The sequence below is a fragment of the Camelus ferus genome, chromosome 11 (assembly GCF_009834535.1).
Source record: "Camelus ferus isolate YT-003-E chromosome 11, BCGSAC_Cfer_1.0, whole genome shotgun sequence".
NCBI lineage: Eukaryota > Metazoa > Chordata > Mammalia > Artiodactyla > Camelidae > Camelus > Camelus ferus.
In genome coordinates, this window is record NC_045706.1 from 28414898 (window position 1) to 28442750 (window position 27853).

General features: G+C 40.1%; 1 protein-coding gene across 1 annotated transcript in view; it reads left to right on the top strand.

Moving 5' to 3' along the window:
• Positions 1 to 25034: 25034 nt before the first annotated feature.
• PIK3AP1 (phosphoinositide-3-kinase adaptor protein 1) overlaps positions 25035 to 27853 on the top strand; it is a 105257-nt gene continuing 102438 nt past the window's right edge. The window contains 1 exon segment of the mRNA XM_006174409.3: positions 25035 to 25412. Within this exon segment, the coding sequence (XP_006174471.2) occupies positions 25400 to 25412 (13 nt within the window). The 5' untranslated portion in view covers positions 25035 to 25399.

Sequence of the window (27853 nt, forward strand, 5' to 3'; positions counted from 1 at the left end):
CCTCATCATTATGTTACCAAATACACTCCCACAGTCTTCCAGCACGTTACCCAGGATGTATGTGTATATGTATCTCCTAGGATGTATGTACCTTCTTTGCTGAGTCCCAGTGGTGATTTTAGAATGATCTCCAATACAATGGCACTTATAATTCAAATGCTTCCTTCACCATTATGTCTTAGGTCCTGATGGATAATCTCTATTAGGTCAAGGAAGTTTTCTATTACTAGTTTCTACTCATTTTTTGTTTCTGGAATGTGAGTCTTAACTTTTATTAAATACTTTCTTAGGATCTATTGAGATGATCTTGGGGTTATACTTCTTTATGGGTAGAATGATTTATATTAACAGTTTTTCTAGTATTTATTACATGGTTTTGATGTAAATTACAGTATGTTAAAAGTAGCTGCAAAGTCAAATGCAACACTCTGGTTGCATTTATTTTCATATTTTTCTTTAATATACTTGCCTACATATTTTTTAATCAACTTTTTGAGGAATAATTTGCATACAATGAAATCTATTTATTTAAAGTATACATTTTGATGAATGCTGACAATATTATTTTCCCATGTAATCACTACCATAGTGTAGAGAATATTTCCATCACTCCCCTTATGTCCTTTTATAGTCAATTTCCCTCTATCTTTAGCCCCAGGCAACTAGGATCTGCCTTCTGTCATTATAAATTAAATTGATTTCTTAGAGTTTCATATAAATGGAATCATACAGTACGTATTCCTATGTCTGACTTCTTTCATTCTTTCTTTCATTTCATGTTTTTGAGATTCATTCATGTTTTCCTTTCTACAAATTCCTTTTTACTAATGATTTGTGTTTCATTATAAGAATATATCCCATTTTTTTTATCTGATGGACATTTGGTTTTTCTCCAGCATAAGCTATTATGAATAAAGTTGCTATGAACATTCATGTACAAATCACTGTATGAATATGAGTTTTCATTTTTCTAGGACTGGATTGGTTGGCTCATGTGGTGTTTGTTGAACTTTATGAGAAACTGATGAACTGTTTTTCAAAATGGTTTGAAATGATACATTCCCACCAGTAATGTTGATTAAAGCCTATTTCTTGCTTTCAAGCAGGTCTCTATCCCCAGGATGGTGCTTGGTTTACCCTCCCCCAATCTTTGCCTTTCTATGCATGAGTGGATGCCCAAGTGTGAGTGGGGAGTGAAGGTATGGGGCCACCACCTTGGTATGCTGAGTTACACAGAAGCCCCCTTTGTGGGCACAGCCTGGGCATCTGTCTTTTCAGACCATGGGGCAGTGGGCCCAAATTCTCACCTTGGGATCTGATTCAGCAAGTGCTGAACAAAGACAAATACTAAAAGGACATGGAAAGGGGAAGTCAATAGAAAGGCCCCACTGCCATGTACGTGAATGACCCTTTGTGCTTCACTTTTATAGAATGGGAATCCTCAGTCACTTTCTTTTTCATTATTTGTCAGAGAAATGTGCTTTAAGACTCAGTGGTGTCCCCTCCCCCAGCCCTTCACCATATATCTCAGCTAAAGAGGAACCAGAAGTTCTGCTGTCAAAAGGGGAAGACAAGGTGAGGTGACTGTCCTCAGATAGTAAAAGCTCACATAAAACTAATTTCAAGTTCACACAGCCCCATGCAGCTGCAGTCACTGGGTCTACAGGGTCTTCCAGGTGTTAGACAAGTAAGCCAGGGCAGTCAGATACTGTTATTTCATTGGTGTTTTCCTGTGGCATTGTGGGCAGTGGCAGGCTCTGTCTCGCTAAGTCATCTCAATGTTACTGAAGTGGACACCAGATATGCTGACAGAGCCTCCTTCAGAAGGACTTGTCCAGCTACAGGGAGTGCTGTCAGCAGGCAGCCTTTAACACAGATGGCTTCAGCTGCCTTGTCCAAGGGCATGTCCTTGCCAGGCTGGCCCACTGATAGTGGGGTTGGAGTGCAGGTGGGGGTGAAGCCCAGGCCTTTGAGACCAACACCACATGGGGCAATTCTGATGGTCTTTTTAACTCTAGAGCTCCAGTGGGGTTGGCCAAGGCCCTCCAAGATCTTGACTTCTCTTGTCCACTCTCACTCCTGCCCTCCTTGCCACAGATGTTACTTTCAAGAGCACTTCCCAGTAAGCATTCTGCACAGTAAAGTCCATCTCAGAGTCTGCTTCCTGGAGAACACATCTTGGACAATGATTTAGTAAAAAGTAACATGTGAACTTGTATGAGTCTATTTGGGGAATGAATGGATATATACTTCCAAATGCATAGAACATCTGTGGAACTATACCAAAGATACTGTTAACAGTAAGCTACCTCCAGGGATCAGGACAGGGATCTTTGGGGAGTGGGGAGGTGCTACTTTATACTCTTTCCTATGAGCATGAATTACTTTTTCTTTTATAATTAAAAAAACTTTGATTTTAAAGACATTGGATTGCAACAAACAGAATTGTCATAGCTACCACGTGGGAACAGCCTTCATTCCTGGTACTTTACCATGCATTCTTTAATCCTCACCACAGTGCAGAGAGGTGGGTGTCATTATCATGCCATTTTATAGATGAGGAAGGTGAGTTTCAGAGGTGCCAAATGGTCGAGGAGCATCTGTCACCAAGCAGTGGAGACAGAATAGAGTCAGGCTCTGACTCCAAAGTTCATGTTCTTTTTGAGCTTAATCATGGTGCGTGTCTTTCTGTCAGCTCAAATGACACCCTTTATTCTGAGTAGAGAGTGTGGTGTGATGGGAAAAATGAGGAATTGGCAGCTGAGACCAAGCTTCTGGTCTTGTTGCTATTTATCATTACTGACCTCTGAGTCACTAATTGCCTCTCTCCTGCACTTATCTATAAAAATCCCAGAGGCAGTTTGGTGTAGAGACAAGATCTAAGGGCTGCTGTGTTTGACAGAGCTGACTCTTACTCGTTGCTGTGTGATTTTTTTTTTTTATCAATTGCATCACCTCTCTGAGCCTTTGTTTTCTAAAGCAGAATAAATGAACTGTAAGACTCAGGGTTGTTATGAGAGTTAAATGAGGTAATATGATAGCCCTTAATATATTGTAGGCACTCAAGAAATAATTTCCTCCTTGGGATATAACCTTTGGTCCTTGGGGTAAAGAAAAACTGTCCAGAGTTTTAGCATAAGTACCAACACTTAATTTGCTAAAGAAAATATATTTAATGTAAGTGAAAGGATTGGTTTGGGATTCTTTTGTGGATCAACAGAAGAAAGGAATTGTTTTTCTCATGACCATCATTTAACTCCCATGAGCTCCACGTGAATGACAGATCTGGAGGGGAATGGGCTATCCTGGGTGGGAACTAGGAGAGCAAGAGATCCTGTCTGGAAAGTGTGAAGGGCAAAAAATCAATGCCGAGATTTGGGAAGAGTGGTGCTGTAGTGGATTCAATAGTGGCCCCCTAAAAGGTGTGTCCACGTCTTGACCCCTGGAACCTGTGAATGTGACCTAATTAGGATAAAGGGTCTTTGCAGATGTAATGTCAAGATGAGATCATCCTGGATTATCTGGTGGACCTTCAATCCAGTGATGAGTGCCCTCACAAGAGACATGGAAGGGAGACGTGGGGACAAGAGGAGAAGTTCATGTGAAGACAGAGATAGAGATTTGGGTTACACAGCCAACAAGCAACTCCTAGAACCGTCAGGAGATGGAAGAGGCCAGGATTCTCCCCCAGCCTTTCAGGAGGAGCACAGCTCTGCTGAAACCTAGATTTCAGATGCTGCCAACAACTTGATTTCTGACTTTTGGTCTCCTGAACTGTGATAATAAATTTCTGTTGTTTGGGGTGCTTTGTCACAGCAGCCACAGGAAACAAATCGAAGTACATGAGAGTTTTAATGCCAACTCTGGGAAAAGAGTCAGATGAAAAGACATCCGAAAAGGACCTATTTGATTAAATCTTCAGTGTGAGACAATACAGACCTCATGTAGATGACATGTCGACCTTCTGAGACAAATTCACGTGAAGAGGGAAGTAGGTTGGCAAAACCACCAGGATTTAAGGGCAGGAAACAGAAGAGGCCGTGTTCCATGAGGTGCGAGACACCCACCGTTTCAGATCCTGCCCCAATAACAGCAGAGTGCATTTCCCAAGCACTGGGACACTGGACAGGGGCATATTGAGCATATTTCTATTAGAGCAACAAAATAATAAAAAATATAACAGGAGATGGTCAAGACACAGGAAGGAGCCAGTGAGTCCTGGCACATGCTTTCCTCAAAGTCAAAGGTTTGAGAGGAACAACTGACTGGCCTCTGGTGAAGGATCTCATGGAAAAATGCATCCAAGGGAAAGGGTATGAAAACAACCTAAACGTTCAACACCAGAGGACTGGCTAAGTGACAGCACAGTCACACAGTAGGAAATAATGCAGTCATTAAAGATAAGGCTGCAGATGAACGTTCACTGAAATAAAAGATGTTCAAGACATATCACTAAGTGCAGAAAGCAATCGATAAAATGGTAGCTACAACATAATCCCTTTTCTCATGTGAAACATGGAGATGAAGACAATTTTACCCACTTTGTAGGGGTGTTTTAATTAATTAATATACGCAAAGTGCTTAGCAGCACCTGGAGCCTGTAGATGCCATGCACCATGATTATTATTATTATTATCATCACTTCTTTTAAGTATTGAGTCCACAACTCTGACTCCTAGGAGTTAGATATGTTTTGGAATTCAGAATTTTTCAGATTTTATAAAGGTGCATAATTACAGAACACGTTCCCTGTGTCAGGGGCAGCAATTCACAACCAAACCCATTAAAATTTCTGCAGTGAAACATGAGTATTCACAATAAATGGGGTAACTAAGACTGTAAATAGCGTCACATCAGTTTGGATCCGAGTATATAGCCAAAGAAATTTACTGCAAACTTAGAAAACAAAAGCAAAAACAAAACAGCCTCTTGCTTCCTGAGGTTTTTCCTTTCTGGAATTACAGATGAAGGCCTGTGGTCCTGTGTTCTAAGTAGGCATCAGGAAAGCCTGAAAGCATTGTATTGTGGCAATTGCTAGTGGGGCTACAGCCTGTTCTTAAGCTTGCCTTTTGATTTGGTTATGTTTTAATTTTTTTGCAATGAGTATTTATTATTATTATTTTGCCTATAGTTTCCTGAATTTAAATCTATTCAGATAAATGCAGCACAGGGGGAATAAGGCATTGCTCCAAGGACCGCAAAAGGATCTTAGACAGCACCAGGTTCACAGTTCTTATTTCTGCCCTTAAGAAATATTTTTTAGATGAAGAAGGGACCAATTAAGGAGTTGGAGTGGATTTTTTCAAGGCCTTTTCTTGTGTCTTTAAGACAGTCCCAGCCAACAGTCAATATCCAGGGAGCTCGAGCCCCCCAGAACCCTAACTTAACTAGGGCTTACCTACTCTGTCTCCTGATAAGTGTGTATTTGTTTTATATTAAAAAGTAAAACAACAACAACAAACTGGAAAAGAAATCATGAGAACGTGGGAGAAAGTGAGGGAAGCTGGTGTGGACAGTGTCGATGGAATGAAGGTAAAAGGAACAGGTGAGGCAGAGTTCACTTCTCTGCCTGGTGAGGAAGGGCACGGGGAAGGGTGGAGGAGAGAAAAGAAGCAGGTAGAGGGACAGCGAGTGCGAAGCGGAGAAGAGTGGCCTGTTTCAGGAGCCAGGAAGGCGATGCCGTTGAGCAAAGCTGTGGTCAAATGAGGCAGAGTGAGGTGGTTGCTGGAGGCTGACTCTGCAGCCCAGGCAATGGCAGGCCCCCAAGGGGAAGTGTCCGTGTCAAAAGGTCTGCGGAGGACCTGCCGAGTCCTACAGGCTGCCAAACTGGGGGCCCTTTTCTGCTTAGCCCCTTGGGCACTTGAACAATTTGAGGAGGGAAATTACAAATTCAGGAGGAAATTTTCATGGATGTATGGACAGTTTTCTAGTGCTTGAGAATTTCTTAGCATGAAAAATTAGGAATTTGAAAAAAGATACATGCATACGATTTTAAATAATATATATTATTTCTATATAATATATAACACATAATATTGTATGATAATATTGGGTTGTGGATTATCGAGGAGCTTCTGCCAGAAGGTTGGCCAGACTTGTAAAACAAAGGGGCCCTAAGCCAATGGAAATCATGGAAGAAGACTTATGAAAAAGACTTGCAGAAAAATCTAAATAGAAATGGAGCTTTTGATCTGGCAAGTCATGGTGTGGACTTCAGAGACATTGAAAGATAGAAAGTGCTAGCTGAGGAGGACATCGTGTACCCACAAAACTAATGGCCCCAAGCTGCTTGACCAGACACCTGCTCTTAGGGCCCAAGTATAACTGTGGGTGGAGGGAGGCAGAGGAGCACCAATCCCAGAGGAAGAAGACCCTTCTTCCAGAGAAAGCTCCAGGAGGCAACAGCCCCCTTACAGCTCACAGGGGACCTCCACCCTAATCTGCCCAGCAAAGTCCACAGACTGTTCAGGAGAAGATGCTTAGATTTCTTACCCAGTTACCAAGCAGGCTCACATGGGACTCTGTTTGCCAGGATGGCAGCCCTTGAGGCCTTGCACTGCCTGTGGGGCAAGCCTGAGTAAGGATGATCGGAGCAGCTGTGATTCTTAAACTTGGCTGTGAGGGGCCCTGGGCCAGGGTGGTCTATAGCTTAAACAGAAGTTTTCTGCATTTGCAGATAGAATGAGCTCTCTTACTTATTTCTCATCATAAAATTTAAAATTACAGTTTTTCATCAGAAAAATTCAAAGAAGAAAAGTAATCTATAATCTCACCTCCACATATTTAAGTATATTTCCTTTCAGGCTCTTTTTCTGTGGGTAGATTGATCAATAATATATTTACCAATATAATTGGATATATTTATGAATAATTAGTAAATTATTATTAATTATTATAATTTAATCATATAATACATTATATAATATGTAATGTCATATATATTATATAGTATTATATTAATAATAATAGTCAACATTAATATTAATGTTTAGTCTTTCTTGAATGTTTACCAGGGCTAACCACAGGTCTAAATCCGTTACAGATATTAAAGTATATAATTTTCATAATAACTCTATGAGGCAGAAACTTTATTATCCCTATTTAACAATAAAAGAAACTGAGGAACAGAGAGGTAAAGAAATTTGCCCAAGGCCACAGGGTAGTAAGTAAAGAGCTAGAATTCAAATCTAGATCTGACTGTGGAGCCTACATTTTTAACTAAGTTGTACACTATGTCATATATAGTTTTGAGTTAAGGCTTTTCATTAAATATTATGTTACATGTGTTTCCCACATCATAAAAAGAATGTACCTAATATTAAGTTTTTGCCTTATAGCTTTTCATAATTTTTTGGTCCCCGTCACCACTTGTTTATCCTAGAATTAAGTAGAAGAAAATATCTGATTAAACCTACATGTTTATTTAATATGGTTGTATATAAACTATATATTTATATAATATATCAATATTTCAGAGTGTTAAAAAGGAAATTGTGCTGCCTAGGAGCTCCACCCTATGACTAAGAGCAAGCAAACACTCCTGTCATTTTCTCAAATTCTACCTCTTCTGTCCTTCTGTTCCTGACCTCAGGCATCTCTTCACTTATTTGGCTAACATTTTCTGCATATCTATGATGTACCTGGTAGTGGGGGTACAATGGTCCACAAGGCACTGTCTGGGCCCTCAGGAGCTCTTTACTCCATAGGGGAGATGGATGATAGAATCCATCATAGAGCGATGAAACCTGGATTAGCAAGGGGTGGGGAGGGGAAATGGGAGGGTGCTAAACTGAAAAAGTCACCCAGGGAGAGGCTTTCTAACCTAAGCCCTGAGGAAGGAGCGGGGGAAGGGCAGTCCCAACATAGGGAGCAAAAGGTGCAGAAGTGTGGAGGCTAAAGGAAAAAGCAAGGCCCATTTATGGGAACTGTAAATATGTATTAAGCACAGGGTGTTTGTTTAGGGGGAGAGGAAGATCAGAGAAAGAAGATGGAAAAGGGGAAGGAAAACAGCACAAGGTATTAAGGGATTAAAACTTACTATGAAGATTCATTGAGGGGGTTTAAACAGGCAAAGGACGTGCTGATTTTGCTTTGAAAAGATCATTCTGGTAGAGAACAGACTGGAGGGACAAAGACTCCAGACAGGAAGGCCAGTTAGGGAGGCTGATCCAGGGATCCAGAGAAAAGATGATGGGGGTTTGAATTAGGACATGGGGCAGAAGGAAATGCAATCAAAGCAGCAAGAAAGTCATATCTATTGGACGTGGGAAATGGATCTGGTTGCTGAAGGAAAAGGAGGAAAAGATGACCCAGGATTTTGATTTAAGCTATTGGGTGGATGGTGAGTGGGTGGTGGTGCCCTACACCAAGACAGGGACTATCAGAACGGGTTTATGAATTTTAGTTTTGCAGACTTTGGGTTTTAATTATCTAGTCAGGAGTTGGAGATATGTCTCTGGAACATATGAGAGAAAACTGGAGAAAAATAGATTTTGGAACCAGTAGGATTTGGATGGTAATTGAACATGGACTGTCTGGAAGAGATCATCCTGTGACAGTGTATAGATTAAGAGAGATGCAGCCTGAGATGGAACTCTGGGGAAGCACTGGTGTATATAGAACAGGAGGAGGAAACTGTCTACAGAGGAGACAGGATGAGAGATCAGAGAGATTGGAGGAAAACCAGGAGAGATGGTGACCCAGAAGCCAGAGGGAGAGAGAGACACACAAGAAGTAATCCATCAATAGCATCAAATATGACTGAGCTGTGACTGTGGCGGGGAAGAGAGGGATGGAGGGAGACTTAAGCACATTTAAATGATAATGGGACAGAGTTTCTGGAGAGGAAGAATTTGAAGATGGAGGTGACACAAAGACCCATAACTATCTTGTTTTTTGATGATGATAGTGATGATGGTGATGGCTTATCCCCTTACTGTGTGTCAGAAACTTTGTTATGGTTTTCAAGTACTTTTCAATAAGTTTTTTGTTGTAGAAATTTTCCCATATGTACATACCTAACAAATATCAACATTTTGCCAATCTTGTTTCACCTAAAAAAATAAAAAATAAACTGGATAAAGGGATTGGAAAGTTCATATAAAACTGTTTGGGCCATGAAAGATGATTTTAACAAATTTAAAATAACAGAAATTGTATAAAATATGCTCTCAGACCACAATGGACTTATGCTGGAAATCAATAATAGAAAGATAATTGGAAAATTACAAAATTTTTGATGATTAAATAACACACCTTTAAATAATACATGGGGCAAAGAAGAAATCTCAAGATAAAGTTAAAAAATATTTTGAACTAATGAGAATGAAAATATAACTCATCAAAATTTGGAAGATGCAGCAAAAACAGTGCTCATAGGGAAACTTAGAGCATTGTATGTATATATTAGAAAAGAAGAAAAATCTATCAATAATTTAAGCTTCCACTTTAGGTAACTAGAGAAAGTAAAGGGATATAATCCTAAAGCAAGCAGAAGAAAGGAAATAATAAAACTTAGAGCAGATATCAATGAAATTGAAGACAGAAAAACAATAGGGAAGAATCAATAAAACCAAACGCTGGTTCTTTGAAAAAAATCAATAAAAATTATAAACCTCTTGCCAGGCTAACTGAAGAAACAGAGAGAAGACACAAATAACCAATAGCAGAAATGGAAGAGGAATAATGTCTTCTAGACATCAAAAGGATAATAAAAGAATATTATGTCCACCAATACTAATACTCTATGTCCACAAATTTGATAACTTAGATGCAATGGCCTAATTCCTTGAGAGCAAACTGCTAAAACTCATACAAGAAAAAATAGATAATCTGCGTAAGCCTATACCTATTAAAGAAACTGAATCAATAATTAGTAACTTTCAAAAATAGAAAGCACCAGGTCCAGGTGGGTTCATTGGTGAATTCTACCAAACCTTTAAAAAGAAATGATGCCCATTTTTTTTATAATCTCTTCCAGAAAATAGAAGCAGAGGGAACACTTCTTAACTCATTCTAAGGTGCCAGCATTACCCTAATACCAAAACTAGATAAATACACTATAGGAAAAGAAAACTATGGACCAATATCTCCTATGAACATAGATACAAAAGTCCTCAACAAAATATTAGCAAGTCAAACCCAAAATGTATAAAAAATTATACATCACAACCCAGTGGGATTTATTCCAAATATACTAGGCTGGTTCAACATTCAAAATCAATTAATGTAATACACATTAACAGGCTAAAGAAGAAAAACCATATGATCATGTCAATAGATACGGAAACAACATGTGACAAAATCCAATTCCCATTCATGATAAAACTCAGCAAACTAAAATTAGAGAATTTTCTCAACTTAATAAAGAACATCTACAAAAACTTAACAGCTAGCATCATTCTTAATGGTGAGAAAATGGATGCTTGCCCTCTATGATCAGGAACAAAGCAAACGTCCCCTCTTACCACTCCTATTCAACATTTTACTGGAAGCCTGAGATAATACAAAAATATAACAAAAGGAAATAAAAAGTTTATAGATTGGTAAGGAATAAATAAAACTCTTGTTGCTCACAGATGACATAATTGTCTATGTAGAAAGTCCCAAAGAATTGACACAAAAACTCCTGGAACTAATAAGCTGTGATAGCAAGATTGTAAGATAAAAGATTAATATACAAAAGTCAATTGCTTTCTATGCATCAGCGATGAACAATTGATATTTGAAATTAAAAATACAATATAATTTACCTAAGCTGAAAAAAAGAAGTACTTAGATATAAATCTAACGAAAATATACAGAATCTGTATGAGAAAACTATAATACTTTAATAAAAGAAATAAAAGAAGATCTAAATAAATTGAGAAATATTTCGTGTTCATGAATAGGAATATACAATATTGTTAAGATATCAATTCTTTCCAACTTGATCTAGAGATTCAATTCAATTGCAATCAAAATCCCAGAAAGTTTTTTGTGGATATCAATAAACTTATTTTAAAGTTTATAAGAAAGGCAAAAGACCAAGAATAGCTGACTCAATGCTGAAAAAGAACAAAGTTGGAGGACTGACCTATCTGACTTCAAACTTATTATAATGTTACAGGAATCAAGACAGTGTGATATTGACAAAGAACAGACAAACAGATCAATGGAACAGAACAGAGAGTCCACATTTAGATCCACACAAATATAGTTACTTGATCTCTGACAAAGGGGAAAAGGCACTTCAATGGAGAAAGGATAGTCTTTTCAACAAATGGTGCTGAAAAATTTGACATCCGTATGCAAAAAAAAATGAATTTGGACACAAATCTTATGCATTTCACAGAAATGAATTCAAAATGGATCATAGATCTAACTGTAAACACAAAAACTGTAAAATTTCTAGACAATGATATAGAAGAAAATCTAGGTCACTATAGAATTGGCTATTACTTTTTATTTTTTATTTTATTTAAAAATTTTTTCCTAGCTATTACTTTTTAGATAAAACACCAAAAGACAATACATGAAAGAAAAAATGGGTAAGATAGGCTTTATTAAAATAAAAAACTTCTGTTCTGCAAAAGACACTGTTCAGAGAATAAAAAGATAAGGCACAGATTAGGAGAAAATATTTGTAAAACACATATCTGATAAAAGATTTATATACAAAATATAAAATACAAAAAGACTCTTAAAACTCAGCAATAAAAAAACAGACAACCTGATCGAAAAAATGGGCAAAAGATTCGAACAGACACTTCACCAAAGAAGATATACAGATGGCAAATAAGCATATGAAGAGGTATTCAACATCATGTCATTAGGGAACTGCAAATTAAAACAATGAAGCACTGTCACAAAACCATAAGAATGGCTAGAATCTAAAACACTGACAATACCAAATGACAGAGAGGATGCAAGGCAACAGAAACTCTCATTCATCGCCCATAGGAATGCAAAACGGTACAGCCACTTTGGAAGACAGTTTGGCAGTTTCTCACAAAGCTGAACACAATTTTGCCATACAATCCAGCAATTGTGCTCCTAGGTATTTACCCAGTTGTGCTGAGATTATGTCCACATAGAAACCTGCACACAAACGCTTGTAGTAGCTTTAACCATATTTGCTAAAGACTGGAAGCAACCAAGATGTCCTTTAATATGTGAATGAATAAACAAACTGTGGTATATCCATATAATACAATGTAATATTATTTGGAGATAAAAAGAAATGATGGAAAGTTGCATGCATATTGCTAAGTTAAGGAAGCCAGTGTGAAAAATCTACATACTGCATGCCATTTAGGAAAAGGCAAACTATAGAGGCTGTAAAAAGATAAATTATTGTCAGAAATTCAGGGATTTTGAGGAAGGGATGAATAACGGAGCATAGTGGATTTTTAGTGTGGTGAAATGATTCTGTGTGATAGTGTAATGGTGGACATATGTCATTATGCATTTACCAAAACTCATAGAAATGTACAACACAGAGAACCTTAATGTAAACTATGGACTTTAGTTAACAGTAATGTTGTCACTATTGATTCATTTATTATAACAAATGTACCATATTAATGTAAGATGTTAATAATAGGGGGTACTGTGTGTGTGTGTGTGTGTGTGTGTGTGGTGGGAGGGTATATGGGAAGAGGGTCTACACAAACTTTCCTTACCATCTCCCCAATTTTTCTGTAAATCTAAAACAGTTCTAAAAAATATAGTTCTATTAACTAAAAAACACAAATACCTGAGAATAATAATAAAAATTTTAAGACTGTGGGAGGAGGGAGGGCTGAGACCAACTAGGTTCACATTTGATACCCAGCTACAAAAAGACTTCATTTCTATGCTTCCTGTTAGATAGGGGTGTAAATAAACTTGTTAGGTGGGACTTTCAAAAACTCCTAAAATGGAGGTAGGACAGCTAGCATGTGCTTTTTTGTCCTTCCCTACTCTGCTTGCTTCCTGACTGGAATAAGGGATATATGACTGGAGTGTCAGCAGCCATCTTGGAGTATGAGGAGATCCTGAGGGTCAAACCATGGCTAAGGATGGCTGAGCAGAATAATAAGAAGGAGCCTGGCTTCTTGATGAATGTGATGCTACCATGTGATACCTAGCCTACGATACCAGGCTTCTTTTACATGAAAGAAAGAAACTTATTTCTTGTTTAAGCTTCTGTTATTTGTATCTACGTTACTAGCTAAACATAATTCCTACCTTATATACAAGACAATAAAACACTGTAAAGCTATTATAATAAAACCATTTCAATAGCATAGGAATAAATAATACAGGTGGAGCCTAATACAGAGTCCAGAAACAAATTCCAGTAAGGACTTAATATAAAGATGGCATTTCTTTTAGGGGGGAAGGGTGGTTTACTTCCCTTGTTGCTGGCAAAACTGACTCTCCATCTGGAAGAAAACATTACACTTCTACCCCACATCATATGCGAAAATAAAATCCAGATGGATTAAAAGTCTAAATATGAAAAATATTAAATACAAATGTAAGGAATTATTTATAAGATCATAAAGTAAAGAAGACCTCCTGAAGGAAAAGATAAAATCCAGAAACCCTAAGGGTCATCATCTGAAAGTAACAGTCATATATTGCCTCTGAAAAACGAACGTATTTTTGTATAGTAAAAGAAACTGTAAACAAAACTAAGACAAATGATAGACTAAATACTTAAAATATAGATGGCGAAGGACAAATGTTGCTAGTGTACTTTAGCTCCTACAACCCAATTGAAAGAAGACAATCCAATTAAAATTTGACAAAACATTCAACAAGCACTTCCAGAAAAAAAAGTATAAATCATCAATGATATGAAAAGATTCTCAACCTCAGTGGTGTTTAAGGTAATGTAAATTACAATTATGTAAAATATAATAAAAAGTATAGCATTTTGATCCATTATATTGGCAAAAATAAAAGAGATTGGTGAGACTATCAATATGGGTGTGGGATGCTAATTTCTACAGCATCTCTGGAAAGTATTATGACAATATATATTCTTAAATGCATATACCCCTCATTCCAGCCATCCTACTTTTTGTAATCTATCCTATGGAAAGAATAACACCAGTACATAAAGAAATATGTTCAAGGAAATTTATTGTAGCCTGGCTTTGTAGAGGCAAAAAGATGCACCTTACCTGAAGAAAAGGAAAAACTTAACATAAATTCCCATCGGTAGAGGAGCGTGATATGTGATGGTACCATTGAGTATGAGGCAACTTTTAAAAGAATGAGTTACATATGTATTTCGACCTAGAGGCATGTCTGAGTCAATGGACATTTTAGTTCTTAAATGTTTACTTGAAGACCATGTTTACTTAAGCAACAGAAGAAACAATATGCATTTCATCTATTATGTAAGGAGTAACCCGTGGAAACTTGAGTTAATTGGCATCATATTTCTGATTTATTCCTGTGATGTTTTAGCATTCCTTACAGAGTGACACTTCAGACAACTATCCTGCTGATCTGTCTCTTTATTGGGATCAAGATGCTAGTGATTTTAGATTGTATTGGAGCAACCTTCCCACAGGTAGCAAGATAAACTCTGGACAAAAAAACCCAGAAACAACAAATAACCTAAATGCTCTTAGAGAATAACAAGAAGTAGGTAGACACTGAGGGGAGCCAACATTTAGAAGGGAACAGCTTTGTGTATCTCAGTTTTATGGCTTTTTGCTAGAGGGCTGGCCCTAGTCTGTGCCCTATGAGGCAGCTAAGATTCAGGTAGCTCATACACAGTCTAGCTGTCTTGAAGACAAAGAACACAGCAGCTGGAAAGGGGTGAGGATTATCTCTGAAAGGAGAGAGCAAGAGAGAGGAGCTCCAAACTGTCCAAACCTCTGCTGACTTAAAAACAAATTAATCAATTCTCTTAATTACTATGTGATGATACCCCAGATTCTATGGATTATCTACAAAGACAATATTAGTTGGTACAAAGATGATTTTAGTTAGTATAGGGACATAGCATTAAATGACATTTTGTTACCTAATGAGAAAAGTATTACCTTCAGTTCTCTTTCTGTCTTTGAAGTTAAGTCAAATAGAAAGTTTCATTCTCTGACTGGGGTGACTTGAACCCCTAATGTCTGCTAATCTCCCTTTTCAACAGAGAGTTGGCTATAGGCTAAGGGACGCCCAGCATTTGTGTTTTCTTGATTTTATGGCAAGGGATACTGGTTTTTCATTTATGGTACTCATAGAAGGCTTTCATTTTAAAATAAACTTAAGTAAGCAAATGACGCAAATAAAGCATTAAGTAAATAACACAGGTAAATGCAGCTATGACAATATTTGTGATGGTGTTTTTACATGATTGACGTTGGGAAACACTGTACTGATTGTTCAATTTTGAAAGCTACTTTAAAACAATGATTTTGGCAAACATTGATATCCTTTGTGCTCTTTTCAAAAAAATTCTTAACTTCTCTTCTTAGGTTGGGGACTCATCTGGAATGGAGTTTTCACCAAGTCATACAGAAAGGAGAAAAATAATGTGGTGAGTTTTAATAACCCCACATATATTCAGTTTACAATATTTATTTTTTCTGAAATCATACTGTTTCTACTTTTTTGGTGTTAAAATCTCCTTCCTTTCTCGTGAAATGATGATGATAATATTGATGGATTTTTTTTTAATATCCTTACTTAGCAAAATTGAAAAATTGGAAACTTCAGAAAAAGTTGTACTGATTCAGAAAACACAAAATTTGGGTGCATTGCTCAGTCACCCTCTATTCATGGTATGATTTCTCTCAGTTACCTAGAAGTCTTGAGTATTTCGGGAAGGGTGATATGGTCCGCTAACTCTTGAACTATACCTATGTATGGCAGACTCTGTGCAGCCCAGCTAAGGCCAAAAGAACTGGACAGAGAGTTCTGCTATTGCCCACCACAGTGGAGAAGACAGACTTGGCATATTGAGCCCAGCCAAAATAACTGCCTGCTTTAGAAAAACACTTTTCAGAGGCAGAGTAGAACTCAGAGTCTCTACAAGTATCATTTACAATGTCACAATTCAGTATTACTAGATGCATGAAGAAATAGGAAAATGGGACCCACATCAAGAGAAAAGACAATCAGTGAAGACTGACCCCAAGATATACTATGTTGGAATTAGCAGAGAAGAGTTTTAAAATTGACTATAATTATATTCAAGGATGTGAAGAAAGGCACAAAGTGAATGAAAAAAGAGAAACTATCAGCAGAGATATGAAAATTTTAATAAAGAACCAAATGAAAATTCTAGAACTGAAAAATTTATTGGTTGGGCTTAAAAGCATTTTGGAGATGACAGTAGAGTCAATGAACTTGACTATATAGAGCAATAGGAATTATCCAATCTGCAGAACAGAGAGAAAAAAGACTAAAAAAAGGAACAGAAACTTAAGTATCTGTAGGATAGTACAAACAAGCCTAACACATGTGTTAATGGAATTCCAGAAGAGAGGAAAAATAGAATTACGCAGAAAAAAAAATTTAAAGAAATAATGGCTGTACTTTCTCCAGTTGGTGAGAGACATAAAATTACAGACTCAGGAAGCTTAGTTGACCTCAAGCAGAATAAATACAAAGAAAATCACACCTGAGCTTATTTTAGTCAAGCTGCTGAAAACCAAAGATAAAGAGAAAATATTGAAAGCAATCAAAGAAAGGTGATATATTACATATACAAGAACAATGATTTGAATGTCTATTGACCATCAAAAAAGGGAGACCAGAATCAGTGGAATATCATTAAAGTTCTGTAAGGAAAAGAATGTCAACTTAACCAAAATTTCTATATCCAGTTAAAACACCCTATAAGCATAAAAGTTAAATAAAAGATATTTTCAGTTAAACAAAAACTTAGGGATTTCATTGCTAGCCAACATGCACTGCAAGAGACACTAAAGGAAGTTCATCAAGTTGAAAGGAAATGATACCAGATTAGAACTGTCTACAGGAAGGAAAAAAAAAAAAACACCAAAAATAAAAATATATGTAAGTATAGAAGACCAGTTTCTTTAAAATAATATGTATTAAGAATATGTTTGATGACATTTGTCTTGTGTATATTGTAAACATGTAGAAGTTATCTATATGACATAGCATAAAGTAAGGGGCTAAGGGAATAGTAAATGGTTCTAAATAGTGGCAAATTTCTTACATTTTATGAGAAGCAGTAAAATATTAACTCTAAGTAGACTGTAAAAAATTTAGAACCCACAGTATCTTTTAACCCCCAAAAAAGCCTCTAAAGTTTAACTAAAATATATATGGCTAAATAACCAATAAATAAAATGGAATTCTTAAATGTAGCCAATAAATGCAAGTAGTCAGGAAAAGAGGAACAGAAGAGCAAAATACAAAAGGGACAAACAGAAAATAAATAGTAAAATGTTAGACCTAAACTGTCCATATTAATAATTATATTAAATGTAAATAGACAACTTCAATCGAAAGGTAGAGATTGTCAGAATTGGCAAAAATGAAAGCTCTAACTCTGGGCTGTCAACTTTAGAGATAGAAGTGAAGTATCAAGACGCAGATAGGGCAAAAGTAAATGGATGGAAAATTATGCCGTGAAACAGTAAGCAAAAGAATGATAAAATGGCTCTGTTGGCATCAGATAAAGCAGATGTCAAGACAAAGAGAACTACCATAAATAAAGAAAAGTATTTGCAGAGTATTTACCAGATGAGAGGATCAATTAATCAGAAAGACATAACAATCCAAATGTGTATACGCCTAATAAAATTACAAAACATTAAAGCAAATTTGACAGAATTGAAAGGAAAATTAGAAAATTCCACAACCACATTTGGAGGCTTGACCATGCAACTCTTAGCAATTGATAGGACTAGACAAAATAATAGTAAAGACACTGAAAAATCAGAATTATACTATCAGTCATCTTCAGCTAATTGACAATTACCCAACAACTGCAGAATACATATTTTTTTCAAATGCATATTATACATTCGCCAAGATAGATCATAAACTTGGGCCACAAAACAGACCTCAATAAATTTAAAAAGTTTAAATCATACAGTATCTGCTTTCTGACTATAATGCAACTAAATTAGAAATCAACAACAGTATGATATCTTTTAAAAACTCAAATATTTAGATAATAACTCACTTTTAAATTACCCGTGGCTCAAAGAAGAAATTACAGGGGACATTAGGAAATATTTTAAACTAAATTATAATGAAAATAGAACATATAAAAATTTGGCAGATGCAGCTAAAGCATTGAATTGGGGAAATTTATAGCTTTAAATGTTTATATTACGAAAGATAAATGGAATAAAAACAATGGCCAAATATTCAACCTTAGGAAGCTAGCTAAGAGCAAAGTGAATTCAAAGTAAACAGGAGGAAGGGAATAATAAACAGCCCAAACAAATGAAATGAAAAACAAACATTAGAAAAAGTAACAAAACCAACAGCTGGTTCTTTGGTAAGATCAATAAAATTGATAAATACTTATCTCGACTGATGCTGGAGAGAGCAAGATTGAGAGAGAGGTTGAGAGAGAGAGAGAAAGACAAGACACATGACCAATATCAGAAATAAAAGAGGGGCTATCATTACAACTCCTGCAGACATTAAAAGGATGATAAGGAAGTGTTATGACTGACTTCATATCAATAAATTTTTAAAACTTAGATTAAATGGACAAATTCCTTGAAAAATACCACTTACCACTACCAGTACAAGATGAAATATAAAACCTAAATAGTCCTATGTCTATTGAGGAAATTGAACTGACTTGCAAAGTATCACAAAGAAAAATTTAGACCTGGATAGTTTTAATGGTTAATTCTATTAGACATTTAAGAAAGTAATAAGACCAATTGTTCTCTGTTAGGAAACAGAGGAGAAAGGAGTACTTCCAAACTTGTTTTACAAGACCAGATGAACCCTGATACCAAAAACCAAAAAAAGACATTATAGAAAAGAAAATTATAGACCAATATCTCCCACGAACACAGATGTAAAAATCCTTAACAAAATATTAGTAAATTGGAAACATAAAAAAGATGATGTATCATGACCAAGTGGGGCTTATTCCAGGCATTCAAAGTTGGTTTAACTTCTAGGAGCTCATGGTAGGTTTATGGGGAAAGAACTACAAAGTTGAAGCATCAAATTAAGGAAAGAATTTTCCATAGTTGCTCTCTTTTACTACTAAGGAAAAAAAAAAAAGTGGTCAGATATAGTGAAAAAACATGAGGCCAGGAATTAAGACTAGGATTCTAATCTTGGTTCTGCCTCCAATTCAATGTATGACATTAGAAAGGCCACTTTCCCTTTCTTGGCCTTAGTTTCCATATATGCCTAATAATGACCTCTTAGGGTCTTTTCAACTTTAGCATTCTAAGAGTGTATGAGGCCAAGTCCTAAACTTTTTATCACAGCTGCCTAAACTTTCTGCTTCAGCACCTCAGAAGGAAGAAGTAGAAAACGTGCAAGATATGCTTTCATGCACGAATGAAGGCACCATCTGCGTGAGACTTGAAGTGCCCAGGACTCAAGGGAACCCGCGCTCGAGAGCACCCATGTGTCCTCAGGAAGTAGTTTTAATTTACTCTCTCAAATCATCCGATATGTCACTGTGCTATGGAAAGACCATGGACTCTGGGCTTAGACTGGGTTGGGTTTGAATCCCAGTTCGACTACCTACTGAATGACCCTGGGAAAACCCTCTCTGAATCTTAATTTCTTCATCTTTGAAGTGGAGATAATACCTATGATTCAAAATTACTGTGAGGCTTAACTGATGTAGCAAAAGAAAGTTCATGAATTATACTTGATACTCAATAAATGTTAGCTTCCATTCCCATATCAGTGAAGAATTAGGATTGGTTACATATAGCAGAACATGCAAATAATCATGGTTGAAGCAAGACAGAGATGTGTTTATTTCTCTTTCACGTAAAAGAATTCAAAGGTGAGAAGCCTGGAGTTTGTAGGGTAGCTCCATGGTCAGTAGGAAACCAGATTCTGCCCACCTTTGAGCTTTAATATTCTTAGTGTGTGGCTTCCATTCACACGGTCACCTCAAAATCTAAGAGGGCTATTGGATCTCCAGTCATCCACTCACATTCGAAGCAGGCATTAAAAGAGAGAGAGAGAGAAAGAAAAAGGGGTATCTGGCAGCAGAGTTAAGCACACTATAGAGAACTTTTTGGATGTCCCAGTTAAGGACTTCCAATTATTGTCAGCCTCCTCTAAGTTGCAACTGAAGCTCAGAAATGGAGTCTTTTATTGGTGTACATTGCTGCTTCTAAATAAAATTGTGATTCTCTTACTAAGAAATATTAGGACAACAGATACTGGGTGTGCAACCAGCAAGCTCTACTTTTTCCTGTTAATAAGGTTACTTTTGGTTTGAGGATGATGAAACTAGCATGCAACATAGCTGGTGTGGCTTCTGAATCATAATGCATGACAAGGGACTCAGCGCTTGTGTAGCAAATAGACTTTAATTCAAAATCTAGCTTTGCTTCTTACCAAATAAGTGACCCTGGATCAGGCAAATTACTTTACTGCAGACTTAGTTTCTTCCCCTGTAAAATGGGATGATAGTAATATATCTACCTTACAGTTTTGAAGTAAAGATTCATGAAAGGGAGTAAGTGCCAGCACTCTGAGCAGAGCTGGCCACAGAGCAGATGCCCAACAACATTTTGTTTCTCTGAACCTGAGGTCCAGCCTAGAAATGGGCACTGCCATTGCTCAGAATGGCCCAAGGAGACAAGTGGCAGAGCCCTCTTGGGGCGTGGCCATTTTGATAGGGAGGGAAGGAGGCCTACCTCTTGGAGGAAGGCTAGGTTCTAGGCTTTATCTGCAAAGCTACAAGTGTCCTCAGACTGGGTTTTAATATGATGTCCCACTGTGTTGGGTTGACACTCTATCCAGCAGGTAGAAAGGGCAACAGTCTTTACAAATCCAGGGTGTTTACAAGACAAAACCAGGTAACTGGTGCCCTGGAATTCCTTTTCCCTGCCTCTGCCTGTGGTGGCCCACTGGCCTGTTTCATATTGTCAGTCTTCACGCACTCCCCCCTGCCTATATGAATGTATGGAGTCTCCTGGAACTCCTGAACAAAACAAAGCACAAGCCCCTCTGAGGAAGGTTGTAGGACCTTGGGCAGGTCACATAACCTGTGTATCAGTGTCTTTATCTGTAAAATGAGCAAGTTGGACTTAATGATTTAAAAACAACTAATGCTTGTTGAGCACTTACTGTGTGCTGGACCCTGTGCTAGGCACTGTAGATGCAGTGGTGAAAGAGACAACAGCCTGCCCTCAAGGGTCTGATGGTCTTACAGGACACTGACAGGGAGGCAGGCAGGGAGGTAGGGGATGCTAGGGGAGCTCCAAGGGAGACCCCTTTCCTGATATTCATGCTCGTGAACATAAGGTACTGCTGGCAGAGCAGGCAGAACTTACAGGTGACAGAAGGCTATTACTCTGTCCACCTGCAATGGGAGGTGATGTCAACACAGGCCAGTGGTGAAGTGTATGTCTCTTCAGATCACAGCAGGGTCAGCTTCAAGCATTTACCACATAACCCAGTGGGCAGAAGCACACTCTGGAGCAAGGCTATTTGGGTTCGAAACTCAGCTCTGTAGTTTACTAGCTGTGTGCCTTTAGGCAAAAGTTATTTAACTTTCTTACCTGGAAAATGGGTATGCTATTAGCACCTCCCTCATAGGACAGTTAAGAGAATTAAGATGAATTAGGAGTCTCCACTATGGCACACCCCTCTACCTCCACCTTTTGTCCTAGTAAGTGAAGTCTTGATAACCAGGAAAAAGGCACTGGTCCCCAGGCTTGAGAGATTATGAAATAACATCTTGAAGACATAAGGGACAGGGATTTCTTGCCCCCTCCTCACTTCTCTGTTCTTTAGATGACACATGTTCATCTCTCTGGCTCTTTCTGTTTGCCAAGCCAACAAGCCAGCAAGACTGCAGGATGGCAGCCAAGTCCAGCTTCTCCATCCTGCTGAGAACCCATCCATGGGCTGTCGGTGCTGGAGGGATTGACTGAAAAGTCTGCCCTGGGAGCCAGTGCACAGGGGTGAGCAGGGCCCTTTAGAGAGGCCTTCCCTTCCAGTTCTGCCAAAACCATCAAATGGAGATGCAGACAGAGACACCATTTCCCCCACCAGTTCTACAAAGAAAGTGGGTGCAATTGCCAGCAACAGGGACCAGTAATGTCATCTGATTGTGGGAATGTTGGCCTCTAAGTCACCATCCTGGACAAATGCCAGAGGTCTGGGCTGTGCAGCAGTGGGAATGTTCAGAGTTTGGACAACTGACCCAGCTCCCAAAACCTTACCCACGACTGGTAGACACCCTCTGACGGTTGTAACAAATATAGAAGTTTCCTTTTGCTTCAAAGTTGTCCAGATTCTCTTGGGTAGGAAGCAGGAATGGGCCTCCACTCCCTAACATCTGGAGCTGGAAGGAGGACCATTCATTTGGCTAGTAGGGAGGTCAGGGGAGATGACCTCAGGTGGATGACTACACTCTCACCAGAAATGATCCTGACAAGGAATCAGACCAGCCAGGCCCACGGGCTTGTGAAGACTGAAGGAGGGTACAGGAGAGGGTAGAGTCTGGAAGACCAATGCTCAAACAAGTTTTTCCAAACAAGGTATCCATCCGAGCCCTAGCATTTTCTGAGCTGGAATGCACTCATTGTACACATGAGGAAATGGAGGACTTTTGGAGTTTACAGCTTGCCTCAAACCCCACAGTGGGTTTGGAGAGAATCCAGAGGGCCAAGAGAAGAATTTGGGGTCCTGTCTTTCGGCTCATGTATCTGTCCCTTGTTCCAAGCTGCCTTACTCACCATCTACTCCCTCTCTTCATCTTTAAGCAATCCAGGATCCACAGTTCCAGGCTGGATTCCTGGAAGTTATACTGATCTAATGTTTTTATATCAGCTCTCATTCTCAGAGCGATCCACTCCAATGACAAGCTCCTTAAAACCCTCCTTTCTTGGCCTCCTGGCTATTCTGTCCTGCCTCTCATCCCACCTCCTGGGTTACTCTGGTTTCCTTTGCAGACCTTCTTTCTGCGGTCCCTAAGCATGGTCCTTCCCTTTGGTTCTGCCCTTGAAGAGAGGCATTTGCTCTCTTTTCCCTCTCCCTCATCCACTCATGCAGTTTCAACTCAAAGGTGATATCCCAGCCAGGTCCTAAACCGCCATCTCTCTCTTCTGCAATGACAGAGCCCCTAGGACAACCCATGAGCACCTCAAACTCAATGCTTCGAACCTTCAGCTCACCATTTTCCTTGCTCTGATGCTTTTATTATGTATAGCCTATTTTTGACACCTTATATTCCTGTCCTCCAAGTTTAGGGTTCCAAGATTTTCAGTGCCTGAAAAGTCCCTTCTATCCTTCTGTCACAAAGGTAAGGGTTTCCTGGTCATATTCATTCATTCACTCAATCAAGTACTTTCTGAGCCTATTCTCTGTGCTGAAGTTGGCTCCAACTGCTGGAAGTCCCAAGGTGAAAAAGACACATATGGATACTGCCTTGGAGGGGCTTATAGTTGACTGGTGGAGACACAAATTAAAATAAGTAATGATGGGGAGCAAGGGGGTGTGTTCAAGGTATGGCTAGCTTGGTCTGGAGGCCAGAGAAGTCCTGAGCATGCAGAACAGGTATAAGGTATAGCAGGTAGCAAGCTTATCTTCTCTTTCAGAATTCCAGGCCTGTGGTAGGCAGAATAATGCTTCCCTCCAGCCTAAGATGTCCATGCCTTAATCTTTAGAACCTACGAATACGTTGTTACACTACAAAGGAGATTTAAGGTTTTAGATGGTATTAAGACTGCTAAGTCAGTTGACCTTAAAATAGGGAGATTTTCCTGGATTATCTGTGTGGATGGATGTAATCACTAGTGCCTTTAAAAGTGGAAGAGGGAGGCAGAGGAGAGAGTCAGAGAACGATGTGATGTTGGAAGCAGGGTCAGAGAGATATTATGTTGCTTGCTTTGGAGATGGAAAAGGAGAACCATGAGCCAAGGAATGTGTGGAGTTTTCTCTAGAAGCTGAAAAAGGCAATGAAATGGATTTTTAAAAATTGAAGTAAAGTCAGTTGGCAATGTTGTGTTAATTTCTGCTGTACATGGATTTTCTTCTAGAACCTTCAGAAAGGAACCAAACCCTGCTAAAACCTTGATTTTAGCCAGTACAACTCATATTGGACTTCTGAAATACAGAACAGTAAGATAATAAATTTGTGTTATTTTAGGCCACTAAGTTTGTAGTAATTTATTATGGCAGCTGTAGAAAACTAATTCTCAGCCTGAACTCTGATATTTCCACTTTTAAATCCATTTCATTTCTTTCCACCTGAATTGGAACCCTGTCTTTCCACAATCTCTGCTCTGTGGACCCATCCCCTGTCCCCTGCATCCTTGAGGACTGAGAGCACACTGCTATTCAGATCCACCACAAGAGCCTGTAAAGGGAGGAGGACAAGAAGCTGGCAGGTGACTGCGAGGGTTAAGCGAAAACTCTAGCTCTGGACTCAGGCCTGGTATAGAACCTCCAGTAGCATTTACCCTCTGTGGGAGTCTGAACAAGGTATTTGGCTTGTTTCTTCAGCACTAACTTTGAAGACAGTGCTAGGTGCTACTGCAAAGGCATAAAAGGCAATGGTAACTATAGCATGCACTTATCATATGAGAGTATCATTAACTTTCATGTGCCGTTAGAAGACCGGGTCCAAGGAATTACAAGGTCACTGGAGGGTAATCAAGGGCAACGTCAAGCACCCAGGGCCAGGTGCCAGGGAAGGTGCCTCTTCCCCTTCTGCCCACTCCCCTTCCTGCTGGGGCAGCAGCTCAGGGAGAAAGCCCAAGGGAATGGGAGAAATGGCTTGGCCAGCTGCACTCCTATTCAGCCTCCGCCCCAGGTCACAGAGGCCGGACAGCTCATCCTTTCCCTCTCAACACCCCCTCCACCTCGGGCTGTCTTTCGGTGGCCCATCCTGTTGGTTTCACGGAGAGTGTGGCGCAGGCGGCGCGAAGCCCCCTGCCTCCTTTCTACACCGAGTGAGCGATGTAGAGGGTTGGGGTCGCGGGGCCACGCGGGGAGCTGACCGGCGGCCGGCCCGGGGGTTCTCACTTCCCCTCCCCAACGACTTCGGTGCAGGTGCCACGGGCCGAACCCTGCCGGCGGGGCGGGCCCTGTGGACACGCCCTCGCGGCGAGTCCTCGCTGCCCGTCGAGAGGAAGCGCCAGAGCGGCGGCTGGTGCAGCGCGGAGCCGGCGTCCCTCCCGCCCCGCGCCCAGGGTCGCGGCCGGGCGGCTCCGGCCCCGGGCCCAGCACACCCAGCCGGGCACGGAGGACTGCGGCCGGCGGCATGGCAGCCTCAGGTGCGTAAGCCGGGGCCGGTCCCTCTCCTCCGCCTCCCCTCCGCGCGCCCTCTCGCCCGCCGAGCACTGTCCCTCTCTCAATTCCGGATGCTTCCTCGGCCAGGGATCTGTGTTCTTTCTGTTCTTTTCTCTATTCCTTGTCGCAAACTTTTCACTCAACTTTCCCAAGTTCCCCTTCCCAGCCTTTTGCGCGATTCTCTTTAGCTCCTGCCTGGCCCTCCCTGTCCTCCGTCTTCTGAGTCTCCTTTTCTCCTTCCAGCACTGGCCCTTGGAGCTTCTGAGGGTCGTTCTCCCTGTTCTACTAACTCTGTGAACCGAGTCAAGTTTAACGAAGGTGGAGAGCCGACTTGTCTCCGCGGGTGAATCGCTCCTCTTCGAGCCCCATCTGGCCGATAGGGGGCGCTCAGACGGTCCGAGGTTGAGGATGGGCCCGTGGGCCACCTTCCTAAACCCGCTTCCTCTACCCTCCTGCGCTTTGTTTTTCGTCTAGAATTTTCGAGGGACTCTAGGAAAACCATTCCTTTAGCTTTACTTTTCCTATGTTCTTTGCAGAACTTTAGGGATCGGTGAGAGCTGGAGGCGACTGGGTGTGCCATCTAAAGAGCCAAGATTCTTTTCTAATTAGCTTTGCATTCTCTTCTGGTTCATGGGCGTATACACTTGGCAAGTCACTCACTCACTCACTCACGAGATCCGAGACAAACACGATGATGATGATGAGAATAGAGACAACTAATGAGAATTAACTATATATTTTAATGGAGATTGTTCACCTAAATATGACCTCGGTGGTGACCAGGGCACACCTAGTCTCAGCTCTCAAGGAGTTTATAGTCTGTGAGGCAAGCAATAAGTAAACAGGGAATTACCAGACTAGAAGATGAGAGTTACCATGTTTACAAATAGGTTTACTTGTACTTTCCCAGTCGATCTTATATGTTTCATAGAGATAACATGTGAAAACAGGATGTAAAAGCCTCTTGAAAAGCAAGATCTAGTTGGCTGGGAGAAGGTGCTGTTCTTGGAGAGAATGCAGGCAGATGCTAGAATGAAGAGCTAGCCCTCCCCAGACCCCCTGAGGTGTAGCCTTCTAATGGTGCTTTGGAAGAAAAGGCCAACAGTTCTGTTAATTTGGTGATACAGGCTCATTATTTAAAGGGAGTGGGAATGTAGCTAACCTTAGCCTCCTGGCTCTCTAGCTGGGCTCTGGAGGTTAGAGGAAGCTGTACTGTGAATAAGGTAATAGTAAGTTCACAGTCCACACATTCCATTCGAAAGCCAGTGCAGAGTTATCTAGAGGGACCAGGAGTTATCTAGAGGGACTCAATTCATTCGGCCAGTGTTTATTGCAGGCACTGTTCTAGGTGTCAGGTGTATGTTCAGGAAAGAAAACAGACGTAAGCCGTGACTCTATGGAGCTTGTGGAGCAGGCAATACCTTTCACGAGGAAAGTACATGATACAGTAAATGCCATGGGTAAAAGGGGTTGGGGTTATAATTTTAAAGAAGGCAGCCAGGGTAGGCCTCATGGAGAAAGGGACATTTGAGCAAAGACCTGAAGGAGCGTGGGGAAGACGGCATGTCGGGGAAGAGTGCTCTAGGCAGAGGAAAAATAAATGGGTGTATGTGAGCAGGGAGCAGGCCAGAGTGGCCAGAGTAGGTGGGTGATTGGGGAGAAGTGGGAGATAAGGGCAGTGAAGCTCCCACCTCCTTCCATTGCTGGGAATAGGCTCTGGGCTGTTAAGTCCAGGAAACAGCAAACTTTGGACAGAGGAGGCAGAGAAAACCACCCTTGTCCGATGTCCTGTGTGCATGGCTCCCCTGGGTGTGGCCAAAGGGGATAGAACGGTGTGCTCCTGTTCAGATGGGGACTCAAGCCCAGTGGCCAAACCTGTGGCTATTTACGGGCAGTGTCGTGGCTTCCGCAGACGTCTGTAATAGTTAGAGCTTCAAACCTTTTTGCTATCAGCATCCTCTGCGGTGAGACACCACTCCAGGTGCTGCAAGTGGGAGTTAGGCCTCTGGGGTCCCTGGGGTTCCCTGAGGTCCAGAAGTACCAGGTCCCATGGTGGCAGGTCACAGTGGTGAGAACGATTAGAGTGTCTCTTGCCAAAATGCTGTAGGCTCTGGAGTCATCTGGGTCAATCTTCCATGTGGCCTTCCTCTTCTTTTCCGTTTTCCTTTGCCTCTGCCTCCCCCCTCCTCCTCTCCCTCCTCCTCCTCTCCCTCCTCCTTCATCTTCCTATAAGTAGCTTTACTGAGGTATATTTCACATACCATACAATTTGCCCATTAAAATGTACATACAAGTCAATGGTTTTTGGTGTCTTCACAGATATGTGCAGCCATCACCACAGTTAATTTTAGAACATTTTCATCACCTCACAAAGAAAACTCCATACGTTTAGTCATCAACACCTTGTTCCCACCTTCTCCCTAGC